This window comes from Gekko japonicus, unplaced genomic scaffold (genome assembly GCF_001447785.1).
Source record: "Gekko japonicus isolate JY-2015 unplaced genomic scaffold, Gekko_japonicus_V1.1 scaffold1198, whole genome shotgun sequence".
Lineage (NCBI taxonomy): Eukaryota > Metazoa > Chordata > Lepidosauria > Squamata > Gekkonidae > Gekko > Gekko japonicus.
Window position 1 is genome coordinate 485,081 of NW_015170924.1, and position 14,234 is coordinate 499,314.

Genomic DNA, 14,234 nt, shown 5'->3' on the forward strand with positions numbered 1-14,234 from the left:
GCCGCTGACTTCCATCGCAGTGCAGAGTCGGCATGAAGGTGCCTAATCTTGAGTCACGCTGTGGTCAGCCTGCTTTCTGCTGAATAGCAGCCCCTCTGTGGGGTTTCAGGCCAAGGGGCTTGCATACCTTCTAGGTGGAGAGGCTGGGATCGTCTGCATTCAGAGCAGATTCTTTTCTCACGGAGCCACAGTTCACCTGGTTTCCATTTCACAGCGTCGACATGCTCCGAGATGCCCTCTTCGGCTCTCGAGAGACTCCATGTGGTTTAGGGATTTGGTTTCCCAACAATCCAGTGGGAAGATTTCAGTCTGTGGGGCCTTTTCTTCTTCTCCGCCCCTTCGGCATCCTGCTGGCTGACCGGCGCTCTGCTCTCTTCCAGGCTATATCGGTGTGGTCAAGGATGCCACGGAGTCCACCGCCCGTGTGGAACTGCACTCCACCTGCCAGACGATCTCCGTGGACCGGCAGCGTCTCACCACAGTGTAAGAGCCAGCAGGAGGGCTAGAGATCCACCTCCAGTTATTGGGGATCTGCCTGCACGTTATTTTTGTATCCTTCTCACTCCCCCAAGATCCGCGTACGCAGAGGCGGGGCTTGTGGACTTTTCTTCAGGGTAACCCGAAGTTCACTTGGTTTTCGGGGTGGGGGGCACCAGCTTTAACCCAGGGCTTCTTTCTCTTTTCAACAGCGGCTCGAAGAGGCCGGACGGCATGACCTCAGCCTACGGGCGCACCCCTATGTACGGCTCTCAGACTCCCATGTACGGCTCCGGGTCCCGCACCCCAATGTACGGCTCGCAGACTCCGTTGCATGACGGTGAGTGGGAGGAGCTCCTGTTCGGTGGGGGAGGGAAGGAGTCACTAGATGACCTTCCTGTGGGGAAAGCTACTGGGGAAGGTGCCTGTTAGCAAGACAGGGGGGAGGAGGAGGTAGATACTAAGAATCGTATTGCTGAAAGGGGTCCTACAGGCCATCCAGTCCAACCCCCTGCTCAAGGCAGGATCAGGCTAGAGTATCCCTGGCAAGCGTTCCTCTGGCTGTTCCTTGAAGACTACCAGGGTGGGGGGAGCTCACCACCTCCCTAGGCAGCCAATCCCACTGCTGGGCTACTCTTACCGTAAAAAACTTTCCCCCTAACTTTCCAGCCTTAATTCAAACCCATTCTTGCGAGTCCTCTCCTTTTTTATTTTTATTTTTTAAAGTGTTTTTATTTTCTAAAACAGTACAAGAAAATTGGGAAGGGGAACTATAAACTACAGGAGAAAGTAAAGAAAAACCACAAAAAACCCAAGAGGTGGTGGTCATATAATGGTTGCAATACCACGCTTATAGTAAAACTAACAAGATTGGTTACATTAAATGTGATCGTTATATCCGCTTGTATGTTTCAAGTCCAGGACTTCTGACTTCTTAAAGAACAATACAAAAGAACTCTTATATATTATTAAGAAACAGACCTCAGGAAAAAATCAGCATCTCATTTTTTGTTTTTTCTTTCCCTCAAACGATATCCTTGCTTAGGGGCCGCCGCCCCAAGTTCCGAATCCGAGTCCTCTCCAGTAGGTGTTTCATCGTCACTTCCCTTGTGACTCTCCTCATCTTCTTCCTCTGGTGGTCCAAGCTGCTGCTGCAAGAACGCACTCGCTTTCATAACAGACTCAATTTTTCCCCTCTTGTCTTTAAATTTAAACAGTATCCCTTCAGGTATAATCCATTTGTAGGGGTTGTTATTCTTTTGTAAAAACAAAGCCAAGTCTCTGTATTTTTCCCTCTTCTTTCTTATTTCAAAGGGAATGTCTTTCAAAACACTTCTTGCCATCAATTTTAAGGGTGGTTCCATTTGTTGCCTTTAATAACAATAATAATAATCTTTCAATTTATTGATCGCTCAATCCTTGCAGAGCTGCTGGCTCTGAGCGATTTACAGTTACTCATTTCACAAGGAACTAACAATGCTTTATAGGGGTAAGGGAGGACAACACATATAATCTTTACGTAGCACACGTTTTGCAGCCAACGGGGATTTGTTCAGTTGCAAGTCAGACGTGATCCGGACGACATTTTCCCCACTCAGCTTGGCTTGGCTGGATGACGTCAGCTGTTCCTCTCCAGGACTCTTCAGGTCGCAGCTCCATACTGCCACTGCCTGGCCGGAACGGCCCATTACAGGCTTCTTGATGCCCAAGAGATCTTCTAGGCTTTCGATCTTGCGAGCCAAACCTTCCATTCGCCGGCTAACACCTCCCCCACCGGGGAGTTTTGGTGTGCCCACCCGCTCTAAGGAGTGGTACCCATTTTATCTACTCACCGAAGCTTTCGAACCTCTGGGTGGACGGCGAGCTGGGGACAAGGCTGGTAGCTCACACCAGTGCGGGGCTAGAACTGATAGCAGTCCTGTTCAGCTCAGATGTTACTTGTAACCAGAGGATAAATCCCCTGTGCCACCGCTCCCCTACTTTAAAATCTGATCTCTCACTTGTCTTCTGGAGAATCTAACCACCACCTCGCCGGGCAGATTATTTTTTTTGATAAATTCTGAATATGATCTATAGATCACATCCACCTCGCTTTGAAGAACATCCGCTTTTAAATCTGCAACCGGCCCCAAGGAATCAATCATGATCTGCTTTAGATTCTCCCCTTTAATCTCAGGAACTCCTTGAAATCTCAGAATAAAGCTTGCCTTTTCCATTTGCAGCTGTAGAAGCTGGGCTTCATCTGAGTTTCTCTTCTTTTCCATCTCCTGCATTTGTTTTTTAAGCTTTTTAGTGTTGGCATCCACTTCTTTAAGGTTCTCGGCTGTTTGCTCTGTTTTCTTTAATGTTCTCACTTAGTTGCTATTGTTGTGCAGCAAAAGTTTCGTCGAGCGTCTTCATTTGCTCCAACAGGGGTCGCAAAGCATCTGTTTTGCGAGTCCTCTCCTCTGCTGCCCACAGGAACAGCTCCCTGCCCTCCTCTAAGTGGCAGCCTTTCAAATTCTTCAAGAGAGCGATCATGCCCCCCCTCCCAAAAAACCTTCTCCAGACTGAACGCTCCCAAGTCCCTCAGCCTTTCTTCATAGGACTTCTTGGTCTCCAGGCCCCCGATCATCCTCGTTGCTCTCCTCTGCACCCGCCCCATTCTGTCCACATCCTTTTTGAAGTGAGAAAGCCTTTGATTGTTTCCTGCACCCTGAGGCTGCTCAGTGTCTGTCGAGCCCTCAGAAGAAGGAGGAGAGGGGCTGAATCCAGCAACTTGGACAAATTCAGTCAATCAAGCGTATCCATGTTAAAGAACAAGCCGTTTGCACAGTTGTAGGTACGGGGGGAGCGATCAGGAGCTTCCCTCACCCCACAAACCTGTAAGGTTTTGCTCTTTTCTGAAACCTCCTTTTATGTAAAGGCACCTCTCTGTAATGTGCCGTGAGGTGTGTGATGCTGTCCCCTGGCCCTCCGTAACATTTTCAGCTTAATTTTGCTGCCATCAGAGGCTCTCTAGTTGGACCGGAAGAACAGGATGGCTTCGTTTCATTTAGTAGAGTGGCAGAACCGTCAGTGTGTGGCTCTGAGGTAAAAGGGGATCCTTTACACTAAATAAAACAGTGGTTTTCTCTTGAACACAAATAGAGTTTATTTAGAAGCTTGCGGGGATGGCGGGACAGGAATTGAAGAAATGAATGAAGTGTAGCGGTTTCAGTAAAGGTCATAAACGTAATGGTTTCAGATAGGCACAGTTCTTCTTTCTCTAACTAGACCTAGCCGTAAAAGCTTATTTTCCTACTTGCCTAGGGGACAGGAATTGAAGAAATGAATGAAGTGTAGCGGTTTCAGTAAAGGTCATAAACGTAATGGTTTCAGATAGGCACAGTTCTTCTTTCTCTAAATAGACCTAGCCGTAAAAACTTATTTTCCTACTGGTCACTTAGGCTAATAACTTCCACAGAGGACACAGAATCCTCACGGTCTCCACGGCAACTCACGTAGCTCTCTCCCCCTACACGCTCTGAACTCTCTGTCTCACTTCAAACCAGTCAACTCCACCCCCTAGGGTGCAGAGGTTTCCTCCTGTCAACTGTCCTTGGTTGACAGGAAGGACAGGTTTCTGAGCCTCCGGTAATGGGTTTCTCCATTCAGTGGCTCGGTCCCTTTCAGAGTTCTACACCTGCTTCAGATCTGCAGGCACATAGGACATCTGTGTTATTTTTCTAAATTACTGTGTTTTCATACTGCTCTTCAGTAAAAGTTGGCAAAGCACTGAAACAGCTGCTAGCGCAAACCCACGTTTCGAGGTTTTAACCATGCGCCGTCTTCCAGGCAACCGGACTCCTCACTACGGCTCTCAGACGCCCTTGCACGACGGCAGCCGGACCCCCGCGCAGAGCGGGGCTTGGGACCCCAATAACCCGAACACCCCCTCCAGGTTGGTGCCACTCAGCGGAGGGGCGGGGCAGAGGGGCTCAGAAGCTCAAGGTCGACGCAGATGTTGATGGGAGGGGAGGTGCCCACGGACGGCCCGAGTTCTTCGGTCTCTCTCATCCCGTCTCTTCCACAGAGCTGACGAAGAGTTTGACTACGGCTTTGACGACGAGCCCACCCCGTCTCCGCAAGGCTATGGGGGGACGCCCAACCCACAGACCCCGGGCTATCCCGATCCGTCTTCCCCGCAGGTTAATCCGCCGTACAACCCTCAGACGCCCGGCACCCCGGCCATGTGAGTGTACCACGGGTGGAAGGGATGTGGGGGGCCTCCCCAAAATCTCTTCCCCTTCCTTCCTTCCTTCCTTCCTTCCTTCCTTCCTTCCTTCCTTCTGCAATTAACATCTTATTAATAATTTACAAAGAACAAGTAACAATACAGGTGAAGTATGTTAAAATGGAGGAATACGCATACACTTTGTAAAACAGGATATAAACATTAACCCCTCAACATTTCCCTGAGTAGGCGAACAGTAACCTGGGCCAATCAGGGAACTGGCAAACGCCCGCCCAACCTAATGGGTCTACATTCTCAGAGAAAGCAGCAACAAGGTACCAAGGTCACCGGCTTAGGCTAGCAGATCAGAGGAGCTGGGAAGAAAACGAAAGTTAGGATTCCATTACAGCAACAGTCCCATCCATCACCTCCTCCCTCCTCCACCAGCTATGGCAGCGGCCGAGCTGACAGGTTGCTATGCAGAGGCAGGCAGTGGCAAACCACCTCTGGAATCTCTTCCCTTGAAAACCCTCTGGGGTCGTTGTAGCTTCCCTTTTACTCTCATCTCAGTTTTTAGGAAGGGTGGCTGTGGCTCAGTGGAAGAGCCTCTGTTTGGCAGGCAGGAGGTCCCAGGTTCAATCCCCGGCATCTCCAGTTAAAAGCACCAGGCAGCAGGTGATGTTGAAAGACCTCCGTCTGAGGCCCTGGAGAGCTGTCAAGAGGGGTCGTGGCTCAGTGGTAGAGCCTCTGCTCGGCAGGCAGACGGTCCCAGGTTCAATCCCCGGCATCTCCAATTAAAAGCACCAGGCAGCAGGTGATGTTGAAAGATCTCCGATGACGTTGGGCAAGCCGTAGTTCTGTCAGAGCTGTTCTCTCCAGGGCAGTCCTCGAGAGAGAGCTCTCTCAGCCCCACCTGCCTCACAGGGTGTCTGCTGTGGGGAGGGGAAGGGAAAGGAGTTTGTAAGCCGCTTTGAGACTCCTTCAGGTAGTGAAGGGCGGGGTATAAATCCAATCTCTTCTCCTCTTCTCTACTGAGCCAGCTCAGTTTTAAATTTGACACTACTGTTGAGTGGTCAAAAGTGGAGGGTTTCGCTTTCTTAGAGTCCATTAAGTTACCGGCGTCGTGCATTTAAACTGAACAAAGTGAGTCTAGCGGCACCTTCAAGACCAACAAGTTTAATTCTCAGTATAAGTGTTTGTGTGCATGCACATGAAAGCTTCTACCCAGAATTAAACTTTGTTGGCCTTAAAGGTGCCCCGCTGGACTCAAGCTTCATTTTGTTGCTTGAGACCGACACGGCGACCCCCACCTGAATCTATCGTCGTGGATTTAAACTGGTATCTTTAGGAGAAACAGTGTTGTACATATTAGATTCCATGTCAAAAATGAAGTCAAATGAGGAGGAAGATCTATGTTTTATTTCAATTAACAGGAAAACAATTGGACCAAATAGTCCATCCAAAATTGACTACTTTCTTCTCAGCATATTCAGGAAATATGCTTCAATTAACAGGAAAACAATTAGACCAAATAGTCCATCCAAAATTGACAACTTTCTTCTTTTTCTTCTTCATCTTCTCCGTGAACATATTCTGAACATATTCAGGAAATACACGAAATTTTATACATGGACTGACATCATCGAGAAAACAATATTCAAACAGCATAATTGGTTTATTTATTTATTTATTTTTGGATTTATATCCCGCCCTCCCCGAAGGCTCAGGTTATAAAAGACAGTGGTAATTTGAGTAATAATCCTCTGATCGGCCAGATATAAAGAAACATATATCTACGTCAAACTAAGTGTTTACTTAACCTAACCTAAATGATAATGGGCAGGAATTCTTCATATCCCAAACAAAAGTATTCATTACTGATAGGAGACTAAAATCTTATCTGACCCAGACATTGAAAGGTTTGCCCTAAGAACTACAGAATCATGAACTTTGTACCTATTATGTTGTCTGCTAACAATATCAGACCTACAAGAGGAAAGCCTTCTATCTAGCAGACCTTTCTAACATCCTAGTAAAATATTACTTAAAGAATAAATCTATAAAAACCGGGGAAATATGAATATGAACAATCAAGAAGGAAAAAACCTATATATAAAAATCTTTATATTCCCATTCATACTACAACCGACTCCTGCATTGCTGCTACCGAATCAGGGTTACTCCACTGCTCTTCGCCATTCCTCGGTCTGCTGACCGGTTTCGCTTCTCTCTCTCTTCCCCACTGCAGGTACAACACAGACCAGTTTTCTCCGTACGCCGTCCCGTCCCCTCAGGGCTCCTACCAGCCCAGCCCCAGCCCTCAGAGTTTCCATCAAGTGGCACCGAGTCCTGTAGGCTACCAGAACACCCACTCGCCAGCCAGCTACCACCCAACACCATCGCCTATGGCCTACCAGGTACTACTGGAAAACCTGTTACGCAGAGGGATCTCGTCGCAACCCGAAACACTGCGTTGCCTGCTAGGGAATCCCAGACCCGGCAAGAGCCGGCTGTTTCTTCTGACGTTCGATGAGCCATTTTCAGACTCGGCAGTGTGCATACTTGATTGTCTGTAATGGCTCTGTTGTTAGAAGGAGGCCTGGAGATGGAAGACGGGGCGGAGGGGGTGCTGTCAGGAAATGGAAGGCAAAATCCCCATAGGCACTGCGGAAGATTCAGCTGCAGCTGATGCAGTAACTGAAGGGAAGGGTCATAAGAACATAAGAGACGCCAATGTTGGATCAGGCCAAAGGCCCATCCAGTCCAACACTCTGTATCACACAGTGGCCAAAAATACCAGGTGCCATCAGGAGGTCCAGCAGTGGGGCCAGGACACTAGAAGCCCTCCCACTGTTGACCCCCCCCCCCAAGCACCAAGAAGACAGAGCATCACTTGCCCCAGAGTCCCTATCTATACCTCTGCTCCATATGCCTATCTAATTCCCTTTTGAAGCTGTCAGTGGGCAAATTCAGCTCTACTGCTAACCATATATGAAACCAAACACAGGTTCTCCAGATCCAACTAAAGTAAGACCTTCCCACCGGTCAGTGTTGTGAGCTGACTGGTCCTGAGACTGGGGGAGAGGGAGGGGGCGTGTTCTAAGAACATTTCCTCTGGTCCATGAAGAAGAAGGGAGCTGCACGCGGGTGGTCAGAACGTTGCCCTGAGCAGAGAACGCAAGAACATCAGAAGTGCCCTCCTGGATCAGGCCCATCTAGGTTTCTTAATTTTTATTTTATTTTAAACATGTAACATAGAACAGCGAAAAAAACATAACAGAAATATAATGAACAAAATAAAATTGGATTTGCTTTGTTAACACAATCCACTAGCATGAATTGAGAACACATGCGTGTTATATATCTTTTTGCATACATCAGCCTATATAGTGGTTGGTAGCCTCAGTGTGTTAACAATGATTGAAGCAATATAATCAGAAACAGAGCTAAAGTTGGTCTTTCACGACAGAGGGAACTACTTCGTTTTCTGAAAGGAACTGAATTACTGGGGACCATTTACACACAAAAGTTGTTTGATAGTCTTCGTTTGAATGATTAGCTATTCCATTTGCTATTTCCCCCATAATGAACTGCATCCAGAGTTTGTCATACCACAGATCTAGACCCATCTAGTTCAGCATCCCGTCTCACAGTGGCCAGCCAGGTCCTCTGGAGGGCCAATAACAGGGCAGAGAGGCCGAGGCCTTCCCCTGATAAGAACATCAAAAGAGCCCTGCTGGACCAGACCAGTGAGGGTCCATCTAGTCCAGCATCCCGTCTCACAGCGGCCAGCCAGGTCCTCTGGAGGACCAATAACAGGACATGGAGGCTGAGGCCTTCATAAGAACATCAGAAGAGCCCTGCTGGGTCAGACCAGTGAGGGTCCATCTAGTCCAGCATCCTGCCTCACAGTTTTCCTTCAGTTCCTCTGGAGGGCCGACAGCAGGGCAGAGAGCCTGAGGCCTTCATAAGAACATTGAAGGAGCCCTGCTGGATCAGACCAGGGAGGGTCCATCTAGTCCAGCCTCCTGCCTCACACAGTGGCCAACCAGTTCCTGTGGAGGGCCAGCAACAGGGCAGAGAGGCCGAGGCCTTCCCTTGATAGGAACATCAGAAGAGCCCTGCTGGACCAAACCAGTGAGGGTCCATCTCTAGGCCAGCATCCCGTCTCACACATTCTCTTCCACCTTTCCCCCTTGCTCCAGGCAAGCCCCAGCCCGAGCCCCGTGGGCTACAGCCCCATGACCCCGGGGGCTCCCTCTCCGGGCGGCTACAACCCCCACACCCCGGGCTCCGGCATCGAGCAGAGTTCCAGCGACTGGGTCACCACAGACATCCAGGTCATCGTCCGCGACACTTACTTGGACAGCCAGGTCGTGGGGCAGACGGGAGTCATCCGTAGCGTGACCGTGAGTAGACGCAGGGTTGTCCCGGTCAGCGTGGGTTGGCTGGAAAGGGGAGGGAAGATTGATTGGCAGCGGTGAGAGCCTGTAAGAATGGGGCCCGCCCCTCTTGGAAGAAGTCCCATCCAGGTCTCAGGCACCAGTTGGGCGTCCTTGATCAAACCGGACTCGTTTTTCTTTCCCGCTGGCTCAGGCTTACAGATCCAGCCTTTTTTGTGCGTGCAACAGAGAGGCCGCCTTCCCTGGATTGTGTTTCTTGAAAGGAAAGAGGTTCAACCGCTATCCCCCCCCCCCCCCCAAAGCAGATAAGCAGATGGATCTGTCTCTGTTAATTCTTGGTTGAGAACACTAGAGCTGCTAAGTCGAGAAGAAAGGCTTCTTCTGGAACCCCAACCAGTGTTCCCTCTAAGCTGAGTTAGTGTGAGCTAGCTCACAATTTTTTAGCCTCCAGCTCACACATTTTTGTCTTAGCTCAGGAAGGGATGGCTCCAGTGTTCCCTCTAAGCTGAGTTAGTGTGAGCTAGCTCACAATTTTTTAGCCTCCAGCTCACACATTTTTGTCTTAGCTCAGGAAGGGTGGCTCCAGAGGAAACTGATTTATGCAGTAGCCAAATGGCTCGCTCACAACTTTAATGCCAGTAGCTCACAAAGTAGAATTTTTGCTCACAGGACTCCACAGCCTAGAGGGAACATTGACCCCCAACCCGCTTTAATTTCCTCCAACCCTCCGAAATTTAAATGCAGGTGCTTCAGTGATGTGGGGGGGGGGTCCAGTTTTACACATGAAGCTGCTTTAGACTAAATCAGACCCCCCCCCCCTTGGTCCATCAAAGCCCCTAACTGTCTACTCAGACTGGCAGCGGCTCTCCAGAGTCCCCGGCAGAGGCCTTTCACACCACCCCCCTCCTGGTGCCTTTTTAACTGGAGATGCCGGGGATTGAACCTGGGGCCTTCTGCATGCCAGGCAGAGGCTCTGCCACTGAGCCACAGCCCCTCTCGACAGCTCTCCAGGGGCTCTCCCATTGAGCCAGGGTCCCTCCCCTTCAGAATGCTCCGGTGGCACCTGAAGATTTTACTGGGTGCCTCATCGGCCTTTTTCAGCCAGCAGGTTGGATCCCACTGAACCATTCCACGACCAGCAGCGCTTTTCCCCCCAACGCGAGGGGCTTTCCTCGACATCCAACCCAATATATTTCCCCACTCCCTTCTATAGCCTTTTGGGCATCCTGGTAGCTTTGTGTCTCCCATGCCCTCGCAACTCTCACGTTTGTGAGGATAACTAGAAGGCAGTTGACGGTCCAGGATCGCCCAGGGAGGAATTCTTCCCCTGCCTCCGGAACCAGCCTTGCTGGCCAGAGCTCTGGCCTTTGCCGCTGACTAATTCCGTCTCCCCCTCTCCGCTCCCCAGGGTGGAATGTGCTCCGTCTACCTGAAGGACAGTGAGAAGGTGGTCAGCATCTCCAGCGAGCACCTGGAGCCGGTCACTCCGACCAAGAACAACAAGGTGCGTTGAGAGAACCGGCAAGATGGGCTCCGTCTGTCTGGGCAGCATTTCTGCTGCAGTCCTCCTGGGGGAAACGTCGCCCTCGCGCCGCTTGTGAAGAACAAACAAAATATTAAAGAGTCTCTGCCTCTGCTGGTCCGCCAGAGGAACTGAGCACTTTATTGAGTCTAATCATCTTACTTAAAATAAAGCATGACTCTTTTTATTAGGTAAGGGGGTACAGGTAACTAGCTAATCCTACGGTTCCAGGGGAGAAGCACCCATCAAAAATCAGATGTGACATTTGTCAGACTGAGCTAAATACATAAATTTACAGCAAATCCGATTTTTACTGGCTGGCAGAAGGGCCAACAACAGGGCACAGAGGCCGAGGCCTTCCCCTGATAAGAACATCAAAAGAGCCCTGCTTCATCAGTCCAGTGAGGGTCCATCTGGTCCAGCATCCTGTCCCACACAGAGGCCATCCAGTGCCTCTGGAGGGCCAAAAACAGGGCAGAGACGCCAAGGCCTTCATAAGGACATCAGAACAGCCCAGCTGGGTCAGACCAGTGAGGGTCCATCTAGCTCAGCATCCTGCCTCACACAGGGGCCAACCAGTCCCTCTGGAGAGCCAGCAGCAGGGCATAGAGGCTGAGGCCTTCATAAGAACATCAGAAGAGCCCTGCTGGGTCAGACCAGGGAGGGTCCATCTAGTCCAGCATTCTCTCTCACACAGTGGCCAACCAGTTCCTCTGGAGGGCCAACAACAGGGCAGAGAGGCTGAGGCCTTCATAAGAATATCAGAAGAGCCCTGTGGGATCAGACCAATGAGAGTCCCTCTAGTCCAGCATCCTGTCTCACACAGTGGCCAACCAGTTCCTCTGGAGGGCCAACAACAGGGCAGAGAGGCCGAGGCCTTCCCCTGATAGGAACCTCAGAAGACCCCTGCTGGGTCAGACCAGTGAGGGTCCCTCTAGTCCAGCATCCCGTCTCTCACGGGCCAGCCAGTTCCTCTGGACGGCCAACAACAGCGCAGAGAAGCTGAGGCCTTCCCCTGATAGGAACCCAAGAAGAGCCCTGCTGGGTCAGACCAGTGAGGGTTCACCTAGTCCAGCATCCTTCCTCACACAGTGGCCAGCCAGGTCCTCTGAAGGGCCAACAACAGGACAGAGAGGCCAAGGCCTTCATAAGAACATCAGAAGAGCCCTGCTGGGTCAGACCAGTGAGGGTCCACCTGGTCCAGCATCCTGACTCACACAGTGGCCAGCCAAGTCCTCTGGACGGCCACCAACAGGACAGGGAGGACGAGGCCTTCTCCTGATGCTGCCCTCCTGGCTTTGGGATTCCGAGGATTAGTGCCCTCAGTCACAATGGCTGGTAGCCATTGATAGACTTCTCCTCCATGACTCTATCGAATCCCCTTTAAAACAGTTTAATCCTGTGGCCATCGCGACATCCTTGCTTCCCGTCTTTGTGACTGGCTCCCCCTCCCCTTCTCCTTCGTCTCCGTCACTCAGCTTTTCCCTCTCCCCTACAGGTCAAGGTCATCCTGGGAGAGGACCGAGAGGCCATGGGCGAGCTGCTGAGCATCGACGGGGAGGACGGCATCGTCCGCATGGACTTGGAAGAACAGCTCAAGATCCTCAACCTCCGCTTCCTCGGCAAGCTGCTGGAGGTGTAGAGAGGGGGACGGAGAACAACTCTGTGCGCGTGTCTTGCGGGTTTTATTTTCGTTAAGTGGGATCGCCTCTAGACTGATGCAACCGGTCCTTGTACAGACACCCCCCCTTGACCACACTGTCCTCCTCCGATCCTCCTTTATTTCTCTCCCCCCCCCCCCCCCACAGCAAATTTGTGGGTTTCAGGGAACAGGAACAACCTTTCCCCCCTTTTGCAAGTCCAGGGGCCTCCGCGGGAGAGGCCGAGGACGTAGAGCGTTCGGAGGCCTTTGCTTCTCTCTTACATCTCTCTGTGTCATCCTGTGAGACCGAACCAGCTCGTGTGTCGCTTGCTGCAATAAAAAAAAAAAGAAGAATCTTCTCATGCGCTCGCCGTGTTTGCCTGGGGTAGAGAAACTCCCCACCTCTGGTTCTTTGTGCCCTGGGAAGAAATCTCCAGTTGAGTGTTTTCCACGCTGAAGGAGCGAGCCGTGACTCACGAAAGCTCCTGCCCTGCCAGAGACCTTCTTAGTCCTTAAGGTGTTGCTGGACTCTTTTTCTGCTGCTACAGACAGACTGACACGGCCACCCATCTCGATCGTGCTGCACAGAACGAGATGGAATACCGGTCTGGCTTCAAAGCCAGTTCGGTGTAGCGGTTAAGAGCGCGAATTCTAATCTGGGGAAAGCGGGTTTGATTCCCCCACTCCTCCTCCACGTGCAGCTGCTGGTGTGACTCTGGGTCAGTCACAAGTTCTCTCCAAGCTGTTCTCTCAAGGGCAGTTCTGGAAAGCGCTCTCTCAGCCCCACCTGCCTCCCAGGTGACCCCTGCATATTGTCTAAGGTGGGTATGGGCCCACGCAACTTGTGTATCAGATGATGAAGAAGAGATTGGATTTATACCCTGCCCTTCACTTGGAGTCTCGGAATGGATTACAGTTTCCTTCCTTTCCTCTCCCCACAACAGACCACCCTATGACGTAGGTGGAGCTGAGAGCTCTGGGAGAACTGTGACTGACCCAAGGTCACCCAGCTGGCTGCATGTGGAGAGGTGGGGAATCAAACCCAGTTCTCCAGATTAGAGTCCGCTGCTCTTAACCACTACACCGAGAAGAAGAGTTGCTTTTTATACCCCGCTTTTCACTACCCGAAGGAGGTAGGTGGGCCTGAGAGAGCTCTCCTAGTTTGGTGTCATGGTTAAGTGCGCGGACTCTAATCTGGGAGGATCGAGTTTGATTCCCCACTCCTCCCCATGGAGCCGGCTGGTGTGGCCTTGGGTCAGTCACAAGTTGTTTCAGAGCTGTTCTCTCAGGAGCCGTCCTTGAAAGAGCTCTCTCAGCCCCGCCTACCTCACAGGGTGTCTGTTGTGGGGAGGGGAAGGGAAAGGAGTTTGTAAGCCGCTCTGAGACTCTGAATGAAGGGCGGGGTATAAATCCAATCTCCTCTTCTTCATCATCTGATGAAGTCCGGATGCAGAAGTTGCCGTGGGCCCATTCCGATCTCAGACCATATGCAGTGGTCACCGGTGGTGTATGATGCATAGCAGGTGAGACTGAAGTGAAGCTGAAGGACACCCATTTTCACAGAACCGAGCGCAAAAACCCAATCCAGGGAGTACAGTCAACAAAACGGGACATTCAATAAGCAATGCATCCGGATCGTAGAAGTCCGGAACCGGCCTGAAAGAACTGAAGCAGAGCAAAGGTATCGACGTGACACATTAAGTCGTGCAAAATGACGTAACAGGATCCTACATACAGTTCTCAAGCAAAGGAACTTTGAGGGGAAACTGCAGTGCTACATTGCTGGACTTGCGCTCATTCACAAGTTGAGAACAATGGACACCCACCACCACCAAGGATTCTTATCTCATTACAGATGCTAATTTTCTGGCCCCAAGCACTTCCCCTCTGCTCTGATCAATCCATCAGTCAATCTGATTTCTTACAATCAAAGATCAGCAAATACCTTAAAACGTTACATACAGTTAACAGCAAAAATACAGCCAGACCGTTGAT

The 14,234-nt window shown here is 50.7% G+C and overlaps 1 protein-coding gene across 1 annotated transcript in view; it reads left to right on the forward strand.

Annotated features, from left to right (window-relative positions):
- The window catches only part of SUPT5H (SPT5 homolog, DSIF elongation factor subunit), a 46,522-nt gene extending 33,795 nt beyond the window's left edge, over positions 1-12,727 (forward strand). The window contains exons 23-30 of the mRNA XM_015418789.1: positions 381-483; positions 690-817; positions 4,294-4,399; positions 4,532-4,690; positions 6,921-7,089; positions 8,878-9,081; positions 10,484-10,579; positions 12,096-12,727. Of these exons, the coding sequence (XP_015274275.1) occupies positions 381-483; positions 690-817; positions 4,294-4,399; positions 4,532-4,690; positions 6,921-7,089; positions 8,878-9,081; positions 10,484-10,579; positions 12,096-12,239 (1,109 nt within the window). The 3' untranslated portion in view covers positions 12,240-12,727. The remainder of the gene's footprint in view (positions 1-380; positions 484-689; positions 818-4,293; positions 4,400-4,531; positions 4,691-6,920; positions 7,090-8,877; positions 9,082-10,483; positions 10,580-12,095) is intronic.
- Positions 12,728-14,234: the final 1,507 nt, after the last annotated feature.